Source organism: Folsomia candida, unplaced genomic scaffold (assembly GCF_002217175.1).
Source record: "Folsomia candida strain VU population unplaced genomic scaffold, ASM221717v1 Fcan01_Sc019, whole genome shotgun sequence".
NCBI lineage: Eukaryota > Metazoa > Arthropoda > Collembola > Entomobryomorpha > Isotomidae > Folsomia > Folsomia candida.
In genome coordinates, this window is record NW_019091211.1 from 460,262 (window position 1) to 477,871 (window position 17,610).

At 36.5% G+C, this 17,610-nt stretch overlaps 3 protein-coding genes and 1 non-coding gene across 4 annotated transcripts; 1 reads left to right on the forward strand and 3 right to left on the reverse strand.

Moving 5' to 3' along the window:
- Nucleotides 1–1,899: 1,899 nt before the first annotated feature.
- On the reverse strand, nucleotides 1,900–2,018 carry LOC118438350. The gene has a single exon (XR_004836702.1). It is a non-coding gene; the product is annotated as a 5S ribosomal RNA (ribosomal RNA).
- Nucleotides 2,019–3,242: 1,224 nt separating this feature from the next.
- On the reverse strand, nucleotides 3,243–7,032 carry LOC110857915. The gene is made up of 7 exons (XM_022106528.2): nucleotides 7,025–7,032; nucleotides 6,821–6,954; nucleotides 6,105–6,479; nucleotides 5,804–6,037; nucleotides 5,573–5,716; nucleotides 3,542–5,493; nucleotides 3,243–3,477 (listed from the first exon to the last, which is right to left on the reverse strand). Exons 3-6 carry the CDS (start codon nucleotides 6,471–6,473, stop codon nucleotides 5,416–5,418), a joined length of 825 nt encoding a protein of 274 aa, XP_021962220.2. The 5' UTR covers nucleotides 6,474–6,479; nucleotides 6,821–6,954; nucleotides 7,025–7,032; the 3' UTR covers nucleotides 3,243–3,477; nucleotides 3,542–5,415.
- Nucleotides 7,033–8,028: 996 nt separating this feature from the next.
- LOC110857908 lies at nucleotides 8,029–10,270 on the reverse strand. The gene is made up of 3 exons (XM_022106521.2): nucleotides 10,110–10,270; nucleotides 9,612–10,026; nucleotides 8,029–9,322 (listed from the first exon to the last, which is right to left on the reverse strand). Exons 1-3 carry the CDS (start codon nucleotides 10,161–10,163, stop codon nucleotides 8,100–8,102), a joined length of 1,692 nt encoding a protein of 563 aa, XP_021962213.1. The 5' UTR covers nucleotides 10,164–10,270; the 3' UTR covers nucleotides 8,029–8,099.
- Nucleotides 10,271–11,991: 1,721 nt separating this feature from the next.
- On the forward strand, nucleotides 11,992–14,386 carry LOC118438280. The gene is made up of 6 exons (XM_035858216.1): nucleotides 11,992–12,393; nucleotides 12,483–12,669; nucleotides 12,748–12,841; nucleotides 12,910–12,956; nucleotides 13,026–13,361; nucleotides 14,378–14,386. Exons 2-6 carry the CDS (start codon nucleotides 12,535–12,537, stop codon nucleotides 14,384–14,386), a joined length of 621 nt encoding a protein of 206 aa, XP_035714109.1. The 5' UTR covers nucleotides 11,992–12,393; nucleotides 12,483–12,534.
- Nucleotides 14,387–17,610: the final 3,224 nt, after the last annotated feature.

Sequence of the window (17,610 nt, forward strand, 5' to 3'; positions counted from 1 at the left end):
CCCAGATATTGCTCATCTTGTCATGCCGCATGACACCATGTCACATATATTATCCAATCTGGACCCAATGACAGTCACCTTTATATTGTTCGGGTAATTCCTGAAGGTTGTGCTGTTTAGTCACGACCACGAGTAGATAACTCTAACCTTTCAAGTAGCAGAATTCCGTTGAAGTACAGCTCGAGTACAGATGCACCAATGCCAAAAATAACAATTTATGTAGGTAAAAAAGTGTTCACCAAATTTTGAAGAATTTTGAAATGAATTAAATCTGAATTTGCATAAAGAAATACGTGTTAAATTTATGGTGGTGTGGAGGGGATAGATTTCTTTATGCATATTCAAATTTAATTCATTATGCAGTGAAAAAATGCTAAAAGTTCATAATTCATTCATGTAATTGATTGTAAATTAATTATTTGTAAAATTGATTCGATTAGTGGCTTCATGCAATCTTTACTGTTCCGTAATCGGTAGTAATTACCGATTTTTTGTTTTCGTTATGACAATCTTAATTTTATGCACAGGCAGTGACATGAATTACGGCACATGACTGACTGAGGATGAGTCATGTTGACTCAGACTCATACATAAGTAGTCAAACTGACTGGCTGACTTTTAGTCAGTGACTACTAACTCACTGACAAGGTCAACAGAGTCAGGCTCATTGTCAGTTTAGAGAAAAATGAGTCATGATAACCCATTCTTCTCTAACAACGTTTGTATAAGAATGCAGAGTCGAAAATCGTAAATGATGTTTAATCTTATTTGTTTACACAATCTCTTAACATTGTCAGAGGGAACTCATGTCAAAGTTTGTAACCTTCGTAACTGCGAAACGTTTGTAAGCTTAAAAACTTATTAAATTTTTACACATAATTCGGAAATTTGACTCATCCATAATCACATATACATACTTATATACGAACTTTTGACGAAACTTACGAACATCTCTAGGGTAATTTTTACTTACGAACTTACAAAACCTTACGAAGATAAAGAATACCTACATATGTTCTTGGTTCTTAAGCTGATTTTCGTAAGTTAACGTGGTTACGGACTTACGAAGGCTGACATAAACTCATTAGTAATGAGTCATTACATTACTGTTATAATTGTGTACCAAAATGTTTTAAATTATTTTTTAATGCAAATTCTCAATACTAATAAATTTCCCCCATATGCATAAATGTTAAAACTTTACTTTTAGAAAAATCAATGTGAGGGTAAAGTGACCACATTAAAAATGCTCACGATGAGTTGCACTCACTTAATAAGTAAAAACAAGCACTAAGGAAATGATTTTCTTGAGGGAGGCGACTTTTTGGGGATTGAGGTCAAGAACCCCATAACCTTTGTCCTTCGAAGTACTGGACGTACTTCCTTACTATGTAGGAGTCCTATATAGGTTATCACAAATACGATTGGTTGCAAGAACCCTGTAAAATTTCAAATTATTACGTCACAAATTGCACGACATATCTACAACCGAATATTGGACGATGACATACATACATATGTATGCAGTCTCCATACGTACATATGTATATACCTAATATATGTATTGTTTTAAAGTACAATTACCCACATACGTAATTAAAGCTATGTAGGACGATCTATTATATTACGTAGTTTGTGTACATATATGCATTATAAATAAATTGATGTATAATATTCAGATAATTTGTGACTTTACGAATTGTAAGTTCAGATACATAAATATGCATTTGACCTGACCAAGTATGTACTAGGATGTCAGGATGAAGATGCATAGGTGAAAGGTTTGCAAATTTATCAACTTTTGGATAATTTAATTCGAATTATTTGAAACAATCACAATTTCTAAAATTTTAACTTGAAGTCATGCTAGTCCAAAAAAAAATCAGCAAAAAGTATGAACGCCAAGGGCACCCGGGATTCCCAAGCGGTCACCCATCCAAGTACTAACCGGGCCCGACGTTGCTTAACTTCAGTGATCGGACGAGAACTGGTGCATTCAACGTGGTATGGCCCTTGACGAAAGTACACCCTCTTTCGCCACCACTTATCACGACTACTGACAAATATACACATGCACAATGCATAGCTGACGATGAGCAGAGCTGGGATAATCCTGATTAAGGATTATGGATTTTAATCCCGGATTATGGATTATTAATCCATAATCCCTAATCCGGCAATGTGAGATTTTTGTAGATTAATCCCAATCCATAATCCCGATTTTTCTGGAATTAGAATTAATCCGGGAATAATCCCATTTGATTTCATTAATCCATAATCGTGATTACGGATTACTAATCCTGATTAACCCCAATCATGATTACTAATCATGATTACGTATTCATGATTAATTCTCAATCTGGATTACTCAGTTCAATTCCCATAGTTCCATTCATCCCACATAGGAGTGGCAATCCGTCGGATCGGATCGGATTATGACGCCATGGGATTGATCCGGTTCGGATTAAGCAGGTGTTCGGATCAAACAGTCAATCCGATCCGATTCGGATTGATCCGCGGATTTCGGATCGGATCGGATTGCCACTCCTAATCCCACAGTGTAGCTTGAAGTCTCAAGTTCTCATAATGTTGTTCTGTCAGCTACCATTTGAAGAATCAACATGTTCTCGCTGCCCTGTGCTACATACATATATCAATTGAAACTGGCGTCATTTTTATATAAAACCACGTAGTTGAAATTTTTTGCGCTAGATATAGTGAAAAATCATTAATCACCAAATTAATCCGGATTATTAATCCATAATCCATAATCCCGAAATTTTAAAAATTTATGGATTAATCCGGATTAATCCTGACATGAATTAATCTCACGAAAATAATTTAATCACAATCCACATTGTTTTGTGTTAATCCATAATCCTTAATCCACCCTCAAAAACCAATAATCACCCAGCTCTGACGATGAGTCGTACATATCATCATATGAACAAATGTGAATTGCACATGTGCATACACATTTGGCATAATAAATGCAATGAATTGATATTTCTTTATATATTTATGGCACGTGACAAACCAACGCCGTCTTTTACCACTGTTTATGACAAAAACACTGGAATGCATACATTATTTATGCAAATTATGCATACATAAGTAAAACCTGATATGAATGACATATTTATGAAGATATAAATGTACCCACATGCTGCGTAACAGTCAGTTAGTGTAACAAATCAATTGATACTATGCAATATTTAACTTCTAACGGCATTACATGCATATAACACAATTTGTGTACACCAATGTAAATACTTTTTTATTCAAACTTGGCCTGAACTACACTAAAAAAATTCAAATTCTGAAAAAGTTGCATTATCCAATCGTAACTTTCTCAACGATCAAGTCCTTGTCGACGTGGACATTGATCCTATCCTCCCAATAGTCCATCGTCATCATTGTGTCCGGTGTTAATATCCGATATTTTGGAACTCCAGACTTGATATCTTCTTCAGAAACCTGTACCATTTTGGAAACAAATTAAGAAACCTTAAATTTGACAATTTTAATACTGAACCCTTACTTCTTTTGTTTTATCCTTAACTTCTCCCGACCCTGTGAGGATGACCTTCTTACCGACCAATTTTTTACTCCAGTCGTCCAAATTTATTTCTTGGGATGCCATAATTACCTCAGTTAACAATTATTTCGTTGCAAAATTGCGAATTTTTTCCTCTTTTGCGAACAACTGCAGCTGGCCAGGTGCAAAATCGATGTGGTGAAGCAAAATGAGTGTTCAATGTCTGTGTCGGTGTTGGCGTTATTTTATGGTGACTGCACAAATGAGCAGGTTTGGTTATTGCATTGGTTGCATGGTGATGATGAGATACATACGTTTACCTAAAAACTGATACGTGGGATATAAATATGTACCAGATCGTAAAGCTATCAACCAGAGTGAATGCGGATGAGTGTAAGTACAGATTATAAAAATAGCCATGACTGGTTTATCGGCTTAACGGAATGATAATAAAATTTGCATAAGCGGTTACAATTGTTTCAGGGTAATTAATTATTTATTCCTCGCTCTCTTTCCGGTAATTAGACCACAAAACACTTGTAAAAGTAAGAGACCCACGCCCGTGTTAAATTAAAAAACGTGTGCAGAAATAAAGATTACATTTAGAGCCCAAATTGTATTTACTGATCACAAATTCATATATTTATCAAACCTATTTCCATGCTATATAACTGTTAAGTAATTTGGCACATTTGTGAACAATGAGTCATGAGTCCTTATGTGTTCAATTTTTTATGCAAAAGAAGGAAACATGTCACTTGTGCATAACGATTTATTAAAATTTAAATATGTCTCATTTTATGCATCAAAATATTCATACAGAGCGTGTTTCAAGATACAAAACTCACTTTTATTTATTTTATTATAGCTTTATTTTTCGTTAGAGAATTTTATTAATTGCATCAATGTGTAGCCAATTAGTTTGTCTAACGAGGTGCATGCGCTATTTTCACGTCATCATCACGTTTAACACTTTTTTTGAGTGATTTTGTTCCACCCACCAGGCAAAGTTTTCCAAAACCTATTTAGCGCCTGAGCCGTCCGCTTGAAAATCTCTGCTTCAAGTACCCAAATCCAAAATAATCTTTCGGAATAATGACAGGCGACTCGTCAAGAGTTATTACAGTTTAAAATTTGTTTGTGGAAAATTATTTTTCATACAGTTATCGCGAAGTTACTTCGAAATTCTTGATGTAAGACGGCTTGGGGGCGTACACCGTGTCCTCCTCCACGTTAGTCTATCTAGCTGAGAGTGAACGATCCTAAAAACTATTGCCTGACTCACGCCCAACATTTTGCAGACTTATCCGTGGTGAAGGATTTTTCTTGTTGACGAAATTTGCAATCTAGCGTAACCCTTCCTCGATCCTGGCTAATCTTGGACGCCGCTTTGGTGGAGGTGGAACTCCAGCCAATGATACCTGCCTCTTTTTCCTAGTGTCACTTAATTCACTGGTAATAAGGATTTGACTGGCATAGAATCCAGTTTCTTAGCAATTTTGTATGGTACAATTCATCTTTGGAAAACTATTTTACTGCTACCTCGCACTCCATGGAGGGGTGTGGCGGCATGTTGGTGTACAGAACTAAGACTTATTTTGCAAACTGTTCCTTGACTATCTGGGTACGACACATGTAAATTTCAATAATCCCAGGTGTCTCTAACACTTGTTATCTCAAAAATAAAAGTGAGTTTTGTATCTTGAAACACTCTCTGTACTTATGTAGATAGTGCAAAATATCTATTTCTATGTTACTTCATTTACTAAATATTTACTTCAATAAGGGATAGACTTTGTGTTTCTGAACTTCATGAGACAATGCGTTGAAACACTCTACGTACTGACACAAAGTGAAACCGTATTTTTTACACAGTTTTATTGTGTTTTCTGATTTGGGGGAGTTGACATGAATTGTAACAACACCAAAGCATACGTAATACCCACGCTTGCCACCTGATAGGTAAATAATAATTTTAAAGTGTAAGTTTTTCATTACAATGAATCACCAATATTTAATTCCTTGTTCACTTACCGCTCCAAGAAATGAATACGTCACTGAAAAACAACTCCACCCAAGCAAACAATTGTCCCCGGCACTATTTCGTATTCTACTTTCAATTTCTGCATAACCACACTTCCCACTCTCTCTGACCAACCCCTTCTCCAATAATATGGCCTATTTACATAATTCAAGTTATGTTTCATAGTTCATCTTATTTTTCATAATTTTGTCCCCATTTTCTAGAAACATGCACAAACTTACCCGTTTGTGTCCACTTGCAGCAATCACAAAGGACCCTATATTGATCAGTGAATAGAAAAGATTCACAGCAGCGCACACCTTACCAGCAGCAATTCTAGGCTGGCCAAGAATGCAAACCAAATATATCAGAGCTTCCAACAATTGCGAAAATACAAGGATCGAACAAAGACTGTTGATAGTGCCAATTTTTGCTTTCACTTCCAAATAATCCTCGACGAATTCTGGACTTTTTCTCTGCGTATAGACAGCCTTTGTTGATTTAATTAATTATTACTGTGAATAATAAAAAATAAATGAAAACCTCATTATTCTCAAATTGCCTCCATATTCGGCTAGTTTCCGAATAAATGCAGAGGCTTCCAAGCAGCACCAACGAGCACCCAAAGCCTCCAATGAAACCCAAGTATTTCATTACGATGATGTTAATCAGAAAAATTAGTCCTTGCTCAAAGTTTGATAAGTCACTTATGGTCGTATGGCTTGTAAAATTCATAAGTCCGGCGTAGTCGGCTCTTTCGAAAGGGTTGACTGGTAAGCTTTCCAAAACTCCTTTCGTCATGTATAACCACGTGGAATGCATATGTTTCCTAGATTCACATGAAAGTAGGTAGTGACAGGCGTCCACCATGATATAGTGAGACATCAGTGAGATAACGGCAGCCAGTACCATGAAGGTCTGCAGATATAAATATATTTAATTCAGTTTTAGAAATATCGACATACTCACGAGAACATTTCATTTAGCAGCGCGACTCATTTAGCAAATTTAGCAAAAAAAAATTGTCATGAGGGGATTCGAGGATCTCGCAAATCTCGCAAATTTTATTATATAGAAACCTTTTTTGGTATGCTTTCTTTGGATTTCTGTTTGCTAAATAATTTTGTGAACTACAATTTTGCAACATCATGCAAATTTCGCAAAGTTTTGTTGCTATTCTCAATTTGCGAGATAAGTACGCAAAGGTTTATGTACGTGAGTATGTTCTATGTAAATATACTTAAATATTAATTTTACACCTGCACCAAATTTTCACTCTGCACGTCAAGATGTAACACGTCACTAATTTCCTTCCTCCTAAACCAAATGACATATGCCGCGGCAGCACATTGCAGAAGATTCGATAAGTATAACGACACCTCAAAAACCGAGCCTGGATTAGATTTGATGTCCAAGTGGTTGAAGACAGTGAGGAATATAAATGATCCAATGAATGTACATACCAAATATAGAATTCCGCAAAGGATCTGTTCGAAGGTGTACAATTTTTTTAATATAGTGATTATCGAAAATTGAGGAATATTTAAGATTTACCTTGTGAGGAACATATGAGATTAAAACAGGCTTATCATGCAGACAACCTGGCCGATATGGTGTTGTGCATAAGACGAATGAGAAGCTAAGCAAAGTACTCAAGTACTGATTGGAAACTTTGCTAATTCTTAGATCACCATTTCGTACTTCGTTTTTCTTTGAATTGGTGTACAATTGTAATTCGTTATTTTTAATTGTCCAATTCTTTTCAAGATTTGTATACATAGCTAGTTTGATCTGCATATGTTGAAAATCAAGCACCAGTTTATTTCATTGTTGACAAGAAAGTCAGATTTGAAATGTATTTGTCAGTGATGAAAGTACACTTAAATATTTCTCAAAGATAATTTACACCTTTGAAAAATAGTACGAAGGAGGCGTTTGGTTTACTTTTGGGGCAACATTCTCTATAAAAATAAGATATTAGACAAATAATTCAATTGAATTGTCCAGAAAACTTGAACTACACCCCAGAGTATGTATGTATGTATGTAAAGTTTTATGTGCATAATATGTACGAATGCATATCTTGCTAAGCGCTATTTTAAATGTATACACAATTACCTAGAAACAATGTTTATACACTGCATACAATGTTAAGGTTGTGGTCATCTATTTTATTAAAGGGAGTGTACACACTTATGCTAAATATTTAGGTACAGTCGAGTATCCCAGATACAGGTCGCAAACATACTGTCAATGTATGTTTTTCCATTGTATTGCAATTTGTTAATGCTTTGGTAGAATTTATTTAATTTCTTTTAAGTATTTACCTAATAAGCCTGAAATAAGTGTGAAAATGCAAATTAAGTATGGACATATGTATGCATGCACATATGCAAAAATATGCATCCATGATTAATTACATATACCCATGTGCATACAAATCGCAGGCCGTAAACAAGCTCAATAATTCGTTTCATAATCGCCATACCTTTATTTGTTTCAATCGATTCAAACAACTACATAATTTCAAATACGTCTCTATTCTAAACTACCAGAGTACCGACTAATTCTAAAATTAGCCCCCTCACCAAATCCATTCGTATTAAAGTAAAATTCCGGCACAGTCTCATTACTCATTAAAGTCAAACCATCCTTTGAAATCTGAATCGTACTTAAATCCCGAGACAAACTTAACTCAAGATCATGCCACAACTCTGGTCCAAACCACAACTCTTCCATTAGTTGATTATTCGCCACAAAAATTCTGTACATCTGACCCTCGCCCCCGTTCCCGTACAGAATCGCCATCTTTGCCGGACTCCAATTGATCGCCCTTACGTAGAATGAATACTTTTCCGTCTCATTTTGAGGAAAACTTGCCCAATAATGCTGCATAGGATACTCCTCTCCATCTCCGCGGATATACGTCCAGGTCAAGTTAGAACCCAGCGAATTTATTAATTGTACAGTTTCAGGTAAAAAACTAATCGCCTCATCTTCTGGAGCGATGTGCGACGCAACCGCAAATATCTCCTTGCCCCAAAACTGCTCCTTTTCCGCCATGACGGACAGTAACTCTGTGAAAAGTCTGGCTTCGCCGAAAAGCTTGATCAAATATGCCATCTCTGGAGCATCTTCTTTTCTCTCGTACATCCGCATATCGACCTCATACGAAGTAACATAAAATTCTGCGGGAGGTCCTGTTCCACATGCACAGAGTTTAACCGTGTCGTTCGTAAAGTTGGTCGTTCTGATGTACCCGGGATTCATGCCGTTCCAGTAAATGTGAAACGTGCTGCGGGACGTTAGATGAAAATCAAAATTTGAACCCTCCGTGGATGAGATTATTTCGTTGAAATCATTCATGAGCCAAAATTCTCCCCGAGTTGACATGACATTAAAGGGTAAGAGGTCACTGACGAATACCAATAAAGGAGGGATGGGTCGAGGGGTGAGTAGCCCGAGATGGTCGGCGATCGGGATGGCGTCATGGACAAAGAGACGCAAATAGGGAGAATTGTCCCAGTCTTGCGTTAGCGTAATTAATTTAACTTGTGGTGGAAGAATTAGAAAGGGGATGAGATTCTGGTAGCCGGGTATCCATGAAATGTAAGATCCAGCGATAAAGATCTCGGAACCGTTGTAGACGTGTTGGTTGCGAAACATGGCTTCGATCATTTCAGTGAAGGGATCAACTCTGGCGGATACTGGGGTCAGTCTTGAAATCTCCTTTAGGGTGGGGAGCACGTTTTGTCTGAGATCTAGAAAATTATGTGAATAAATTATTTACATATCTCGGAAATTGAATAAAACAACATAATTTCGAAAATTTTTGACTGAATTTTTTTCAAGTTTATCGGCTTGTTTTCTTTTCGCAAAATTATTTCGCAAAGTCTTTCTCTCCATTCCAAGCGATGGTAATTACACAAATTCATACAGAAATAAATATAGCACAATTTTTTGGAGTTACGCAAATCTGCTAAATGAGATGCGACATTAAAAATGACGTTGTCGTGAGTACGCCCATTACATTACTTATGTATCACCCACCTTGATAAGAACTGCTGAGATGAAATGTGTACTCCAACAGCTCAAAAACTGCCGGTGGTTCGTCAGGATAATGCCGTTGCAGGAAGAAGTCGAATGGTGGTGTCGTCCATCGTGAAACTAGCGGCTCTCCATTATACAGAAGATGGAACCGGCTTTCCGAATTATTTACTGGGCTCATGGTGAAATTTTGTACCGGGTCAGTGCTCACGCCCAGACTGCCATTGACAAGGGAAACGTAATTGCTCCCATCCAGAGAGAAGCTTGTGATAAGATGAGGCGTCGTTGTCGTCGTGACATTGAACCGTTGTCGAATCGTGGCGTTCAGCGGTGCCGTCATGTTGGAAGTCATATGGTACGAAATCCCGTCCCGATGGTAAACCCAGTCCAGTTTTGTCCCCTCGGTTATCATTTCAGACTAGGGGATGCAAATCGAATATTAATTGTACTTAAAATCGGGGCTGATAACATACAAAATTTACAAAATCTGCATGAACTTACCCGAGTGCCTTGAAAATATACGCCCAACAACACGAAGAGGTATAGAATTTTCATTTTTAAAATTTGTGCAACTTGAATCGTAAAAGCGTAAAAATTTCCGAAAAGTATGCACGTGTGGAAATTACCTGCAGCTCAATTGACACCTTAATGTGAAACGTGGTATGGTTTTATTCCCATTTATAGGATTAGATAACGTTGTTATTCGTCAAACTAATGACGAGTGGCAACTGGACAAAGTGCGACAAGATAAGAAGATGCAAAGTGTTATCCGACAATATCCTGTGACACGATCCCATTAAGTTTTAACAATTGTAATTAATTAGTGTCAATCACAATCACAACGGTAATCTTGTTGACCGAAGGAAGTGGCAGATGCAATGAAAAGACTTGACACAATATGTGAATAATGTAAAGTTCTTAATTGTGCATGAACATAGATTGTGCCACACACCTTGCACATTCGGAACATTATATGGGACAAGAACGTTGTAAGGTTGGAAGGGGAGGAGTTTAATAACATTGCATAGATACGAAAATCCATATTTCTGCGAGGACATTACAATGTCCTCTCAATTGCACAGCCCCTGATATTGTATAAGTACATATGTACATACATACCCTCGCTGCGAAGTTCGACGTTGATTTAACTGAGGAGAGATGGATTGCATGCAAGTATTTAATTAATTTCTCCAAGAAAGCGTCAAGAATGTCTAAATAAATCCTGTACGTCATACGTAATGATGCCCTATATGCGTAGTGACGATAAAAATATATTGATTGAATGTTTAGAAAACGTGTGGCTTCTTTCATAAAGAATTTTGCTATTCTCACATCCGGTGCTTTCATCTCTCTCTTTGTGTTGCCGTTTTTTCTGTGCGTTCACTTTTTGCTTTCATTTCTCACTGTGCACACTTTCACCTTCTCATCCTCCCTCGTTTCAAGATGGTCCCTATTGCTACATATGTACATATGTAAGTGCTTTGAGTTGATTTCCCCTTTTCCCAGGGTTTTAGTTTCACTTCCGCTTATGTAATTACTATTCGCATTGATCATGCCAAAATATCTGTTTTTCACAATTACGAAAACTTTGCTGATTGATCTCAACTATGTATTTTAGCAAAATGCCGAGAACTACATGTGTAACAACTTTATTAAAGATGTATGTATTAATAGCGATAAATTAGAGGACTAGATTTTCTTAAAGAAATTGCAGGGCTTCCTTACATATGTACATACATATACGATCGATTGCAAAATTATAGTCAGTAAAATTAGAGAAAGAAACTCGATACTTACTTATTCGGATTACCCTCATTATAGGTAACTTTTATTAGCAGCATCTATTTTCACCAAGTTTTGGTTGGATAACCAGTAAACGTTTCAAAGAAAATTTTGTATAATGAAAATGTAAAAATGTGCTCAATTACACAACCGTCTGACTTGGTTTAGGTTGAAGCTTTCATCGTTTTCAGGATGGTAGCCCAAGAACTCGAGCTAAATTAAATGGTACTCATAGGTTTAAGGCTAATTTGCCATGTCATAATTGATTAACGGTTCGCACACACATAAATATGTGCACAAAAATTTCATCACCAGCATACATGCACGTATAGGTAGCATATTTACCATGGTCAGGTATCAATGTATTATCTAAAGTTAAGTACATATTTAATCACATTAGGCGTATAATTAAGTACCTGCAGTATAAACTCGACATCTTGCATCACACATCTTTGTCAACTTTCCTCCCGTAATTGGCACATCGAGAAGCATAATTTTCAGAGATCAAGGTGAAATTGCCCACTTGAACTTTCTCCTTGGCCGTGGAAAACTCTGCTGCCCCGAAATTAATCTCGGTCTAGTTCATCTTCATCTCTGCTCGGGTTCAGAAGCAACATTTTTCGCAAAATCTCATCCAACCTCATTTCCAGTTGGATGAATCAGTCGGATTCATATTTTCACAAAATTTGGCAAGGATGGATTTGGCCATCCTTAAAGTACTGGCCGTCATAGTTTGTGTTATATCAACGGTGGTAAATTGTGCAGTGGTTGTGACTGTTTTTCAAGCTAGAAAGCAAAGGTTGCTAATATTTTGTAGCGTTGAATTTAGTGCAAATTTGCCATCTAATTTTTTAAAATTTTTATTGCAGAGCCATCAACATTCTAATCGCTAATTGGTCTCTGCTCACCTGTTTCACCTCATTATTTTCCCTGTTTGCTTTAGGAAATGGGGAAAGATTGGTTCAAAATGTATGGACGTGCCCCATAATCTCATTTTTGCGAAGTATGTAAATGTGTAAATGCTTTCCAGGAAAATTTTCTACTTTGATGCGATAAGCGATCTGTCATATTTTCCCTTTTATCTTTTATTAGATTGGATGGTGAACATGTACCCGCTTCATGTTTTAGCCATTATTTATGAAGCATGTTCCCAACTCAAGCCACGATTTGGAAACCTGCTCATTTTGAGGACGATATGCTTATCCTGGATTTTGCCTGGCGTTGGATCAATGTATTCCTTGCTGGGGACAACTTTCTCCGCGAGGATAAGTGTGTAAAGGTCGGGAGAATATTTAATTCGAATTTCGAACAATGAATTGTATGCATTTATATATGTAACATCCATTTGAATCAACAGGTCCCCATTTTTGGAAATGTTGGGTTGGGAATAATTTTGGAAATTTTGAGAGCTCTATTTTTCCATTTAGGATCACCCGCATGCATGACGTATCGTGAGTGAAAGTTGGCTTTTCATTTAACGCAGTCAAATCAGATTTTATAATTGATCCATGTTTTCCAGTTTTGTACAAATCTCGTGGGAAACTAAAGTACCTGAAAACATTGAAGGTGTCTGTAAGATAACTACCAAACGTATATAAATTTCCAACTCTCTTATCTCATCTATTTTCCCTTCAGGTCTCAAAAAATCCCATAACTCTGGAAAAACTTAAACGCGTCCGCTTTATTCTGTCCTACTCAATGTTTTTCATCATATTTTGGGTCCCTTTCGGACTTCTGTTCACATTTTACCGAATTTTTGAAGCATTTAGGAAAAGTTCAGCTTCCGGAGAACAAAATCAAGATCTCAAAAAATCCACCAGTGATTCCTTATCTCTCATCACGATCGGATTGTACACGGGCATCGCCTGTTTCTACATTTACATCGTGTTCAGCCCTGTCATCGTGCTGTGGACGGGTGATGGAAGGTTGCGACAGCAATTTGTCAATCTTCTGAGGAGGGGAGCTTGCGAGGTTGATAATAACAGATATTGGTGCCCTTTGGATATGTGGTAGGGACCCATGAGTGTACTAAAACCCTGAAGTAGTTTGACTCCATGGCCACATTTGCGCCCGCCACACCCACTCAAAAATGCCCAAAAAACGCTTTCACCCCAGTTTTCACTCACTCAAATCCACGCCAAAAATCCAATTTTACTCGGATTTTGAAATTTCTTTCACCATTATACTCCCAGATAGTTGCTTTCTTCAATCCAATATCAAACTCAATTATTTCGAAATTTTTAGTATTTTTAAAATTTAAAATTCTGAATGAGCATTGTTGTAGTCATCAACAAAACAAATTATGTTTGCGAAATAATCATCAATAAAATTGAGTTTGATATTGGATTGAAGAAAGCAACTATCTGGGAGTATAATGGTGAAAGAAATTTCAAAATCCGAGTAAAATTGGATTTTTGACGTGGATTTGAGTGAGTGAAAACTCGAGTGAAAGCGTTTTTTGGGCATTTTTGAGTGGGTGTGGCGGGCGCAAATGTGGCCATGGAGTCAAACTACTTCAGGGTTTTAGTACACTCATAGGTCCCTACCACATATCCAAAGGGCACCAAGATCTGTTATTATCAACCTCGCAAGCTCCCCTCCTCAGAAGAGGGAGAAAGCAGGCTGCTTGTCGAGATCAAGGCCAAGAAATTGTCTCAATTTCCAATTCTTGCTCAAGAAGAGAAAGTTTCCGAGTGACAGTGGGACTGAATGAGGAGCCAATTACAGAATCAGGACATAACGGTGTTGCGAAACTTCACAAAAATGACACGACTTGCAAATTAGGAAATACTTTCGCAACATCAAATTCTGCCATGTATCGACGTGAAGTGTTGATATAAATTATTCAGGGTTGCGTTGCAAGATATATGTACTTATTTGAATGTAAAGTGATTTATGGATCATGCATTGCAAAGTGATCCAGAAATTTCATCTCATTTTTATTCAGTCCAGAATTTCATGGAATAATGCTTATTTAATTTAACTAGATAAAATAATGTGTCGTTTCCTCTCAAACTTCAATGAAGTATAGTAATAATCTGAAATGCATCTATCTTAAGCTTAGATAAGTAGTAGTACTGTTGACTGTAGAGCATTCCCATTCTTTTTATACACCAATGCTAAATTTGATACATTACATAAATTGAATAAATCCATGTACCTAATCTGTCAGTTATGTACATATCTATGTAACAGTTATTAATACAAGGCTTGAGGTTATATGTATGTACAAGATTTCCTCACTTTAACTTTACATACTCATCTAATCAAACCCTGAATTATAGACCCATTGTAAATTTTATAACTTTCCGACTTCACCCTTCATTTTTCAATCTTGGATAAATTCTAAATCAATCTATAATTCAAGAGACATGCCTGCACATTTAAAAGCAAACATTGGCAATGCTGCAGACAAGGGCAGAACCAGGTATTTGTTCATTAGGTACGATAGGTTCTAAGGACAAATATGGAAAATTTATATGTACATATAAACTTATAAATTCATTTCCCTTCTCGAGCATAGCTCGTTGAGTACATTTTATTTATTCTATGAAACTTCGTGCTACGAAACAAAATCAAATTATTTCATCGTTAATCAGTCTGATTAGTAAAGTGGAATTTTGAAAATGGTTTCCAAAATTCTTTCCCCATATTTGAAACGCGTCCTCAACTTCAGCCAGAAGCTTCCCTCCTTGCATTATTATTGGAAAGAGGAGGATCAACAAGTTTCACGGGTGACGACATTGTCCTGCAAATACTTTGTAAACGTCTCCGTCTTTATACACGTTGCATATTTGATAGCACAACTAGTTGCTCTATCTCTGTCCCATTCGTCCCCTTTGGAAAAACTTCAGTTCGGAGGACTGATAACTCTGCCAGTTTTGGCAGTATTGCTTATTCGTTTGGAGTGGGAGTCTAGCCCTACGTGCGTTCAGCTTTTGAATGCTATTCTTAATCACGGTAGGGGAAAGGACAAAAATGGTGAGACAATTGTGTTTCGAAGACGTTACTATCTGTAAATTTCTCCCGCGTTGGTAACGATTTTAGCTAATAATTTTCCGCGAAAAAATATTTCACTTTTAAATTAGCATTGAAATGTCAGTTGTTACGCCTTGCAGACTATTGTTATATGGTTGTTCCCACGATTATGATGCTACATTCATAGGCTTCTGCCGGAGAAGTACATTTTGTTTGTTGCAAATCGTTACCAAAGCGATATAAGCGATATACATAGTTTAAAAATAAAAAAAACTAACAAAGTTTGTAAGTAGATATCTGCATACATATATGCGTACATAAACCCAGATTTCGCATCTTTTCAGAAACTTTGTCCCCCATATGGCTCAAAACTATCTTCAGACTGATTGACTTCACCCTCCTAACGTGTCCCATCGTATTTTCCCTCATGGTATTAATCAACCCTTGCCAACTTCCCTTCATTGGATCGCTTATACTCTCACCAAAATTTTGCACAGCTTCCATAATTGCGGAATCTGACAACTGGGACTTTATCATAATCAATTTTCTGGTCCGTATCATACTCGCTAGTTTCGAGTACCTAATATTCTTTCAAATCACAACAGCCGCAGTATTTCAAGGAATGATGATACCACTTTCAGGAATTATTTTCCTCCTGGAGAAAACAAATCGCTTGACAACTCACAAAGGAAAACTGCCACTAATTAAATACAGACAACTTCAAATTTTTACGGCAGTTCTAAATTTGTGCATAAAAACTAGAATTTTTCCCGTTGTAGCGTATTTCGCACCTGCAGCTCAGATTTTGAGTGGGTTTGTCTTAATTGTAGGACACGCGTCTCTGAAAATGTTACCTTATAGCTTCATGTCTCTTGAATTTGTGGAAGCTGTCATGCTAAATTTGATCGTTTTTACCGGATCAGGGAAAATTTATGTAAAGACTTCCAGGTGTTTGGGCAGGTTAAACAGTGAAGAAAGGTGTACCAAAATTGGGAAGAAAACTTGTAAATCATTTACTCCACTGAAATTGTGGTTTGGCAATAACTTTGTCGATGCTTGTACTACACTTGTAATTCAACAATTTTGTACCTGCTCAACTATGAATTGTCTCTTATTATTTTAAGAGTTATGATACATAGGGCTATCGGTAATTTCCATATTTAAGTATGCATAGTAGCCTGTGAAAAGCGTAGATTTGCATTAAAATAAGCAAACTGAAGTACTTATTGTGCACATTATTGAAAACACGGACAGTAGAAAACTAAACTTGCACTATTATTGTTTTGAAATTTCCAGTAAATAATACAGATAATAAATTCATCAATACGACATATCCAACGCAGCATGTGTAATGTACATATACCAAATTGACTTCAATGGAATAAAGTATACTACTCTGAAATATATATATGTGTATATCTGTAATCTGATCATGTTCAGCACCATGTTCAGCTTATATAGATAAATTAGTAAATATTTAGTACGGTAGGGTATTTCCATTCTTTTTATACACTAATTAAATTTGATACATTACTAAACTGAATAAATCCATACAGGATCCTATCAAATCTATCATGCAGGCAATACTTACATATGTATGTAAGGCTTGAGGTTAAAACTCAAGTGAAATATACATATGTATTTGTAAATACATACAAGATTTCCTCACTTTAACTTCACATACTCATCTAATTAAACTCTGAATTATAGACCCATTTTAAATTTTGTAACGTTTAGACTTTACCCTTAGTCAATCAATCCTACATAAATTCTAAATAAATTCATAATTCAAGAGACATGCCTGCAAATTTAAAAGCAAACAATTGCAATGCTTCAGACATAGGCAGAACCATGTCCAAGTATTTATTCATCAGGTACCACAAACCACAACTGGTTTTAAGGACACATAGCAAATTTATACTTTATCTGCGCGTGGCTGATTTCCCTTATCGAGCATATGTACCTCGTTGAGAACATTTTATTCAGATATTCCATGAAACTTCGTGCTACGAAACAAAATCAAATTATTTCATCGTTAATCAGTCCAATTTGAAAAGTGGAAATGATTTCCAAAATCCTTTCCCCACACTTGAAACGTGTCCTCAACCTCAGTCAGAAACTTCCTTCTTTGCATTATTATTGGAAAGAGGAGGATCAACTAGTTTCACGTGTGACAACATTGTCCTGCAAATATTTTGTAAACGCCTCCGTCCTTATACACCTTGTACATTTGATCGCACAA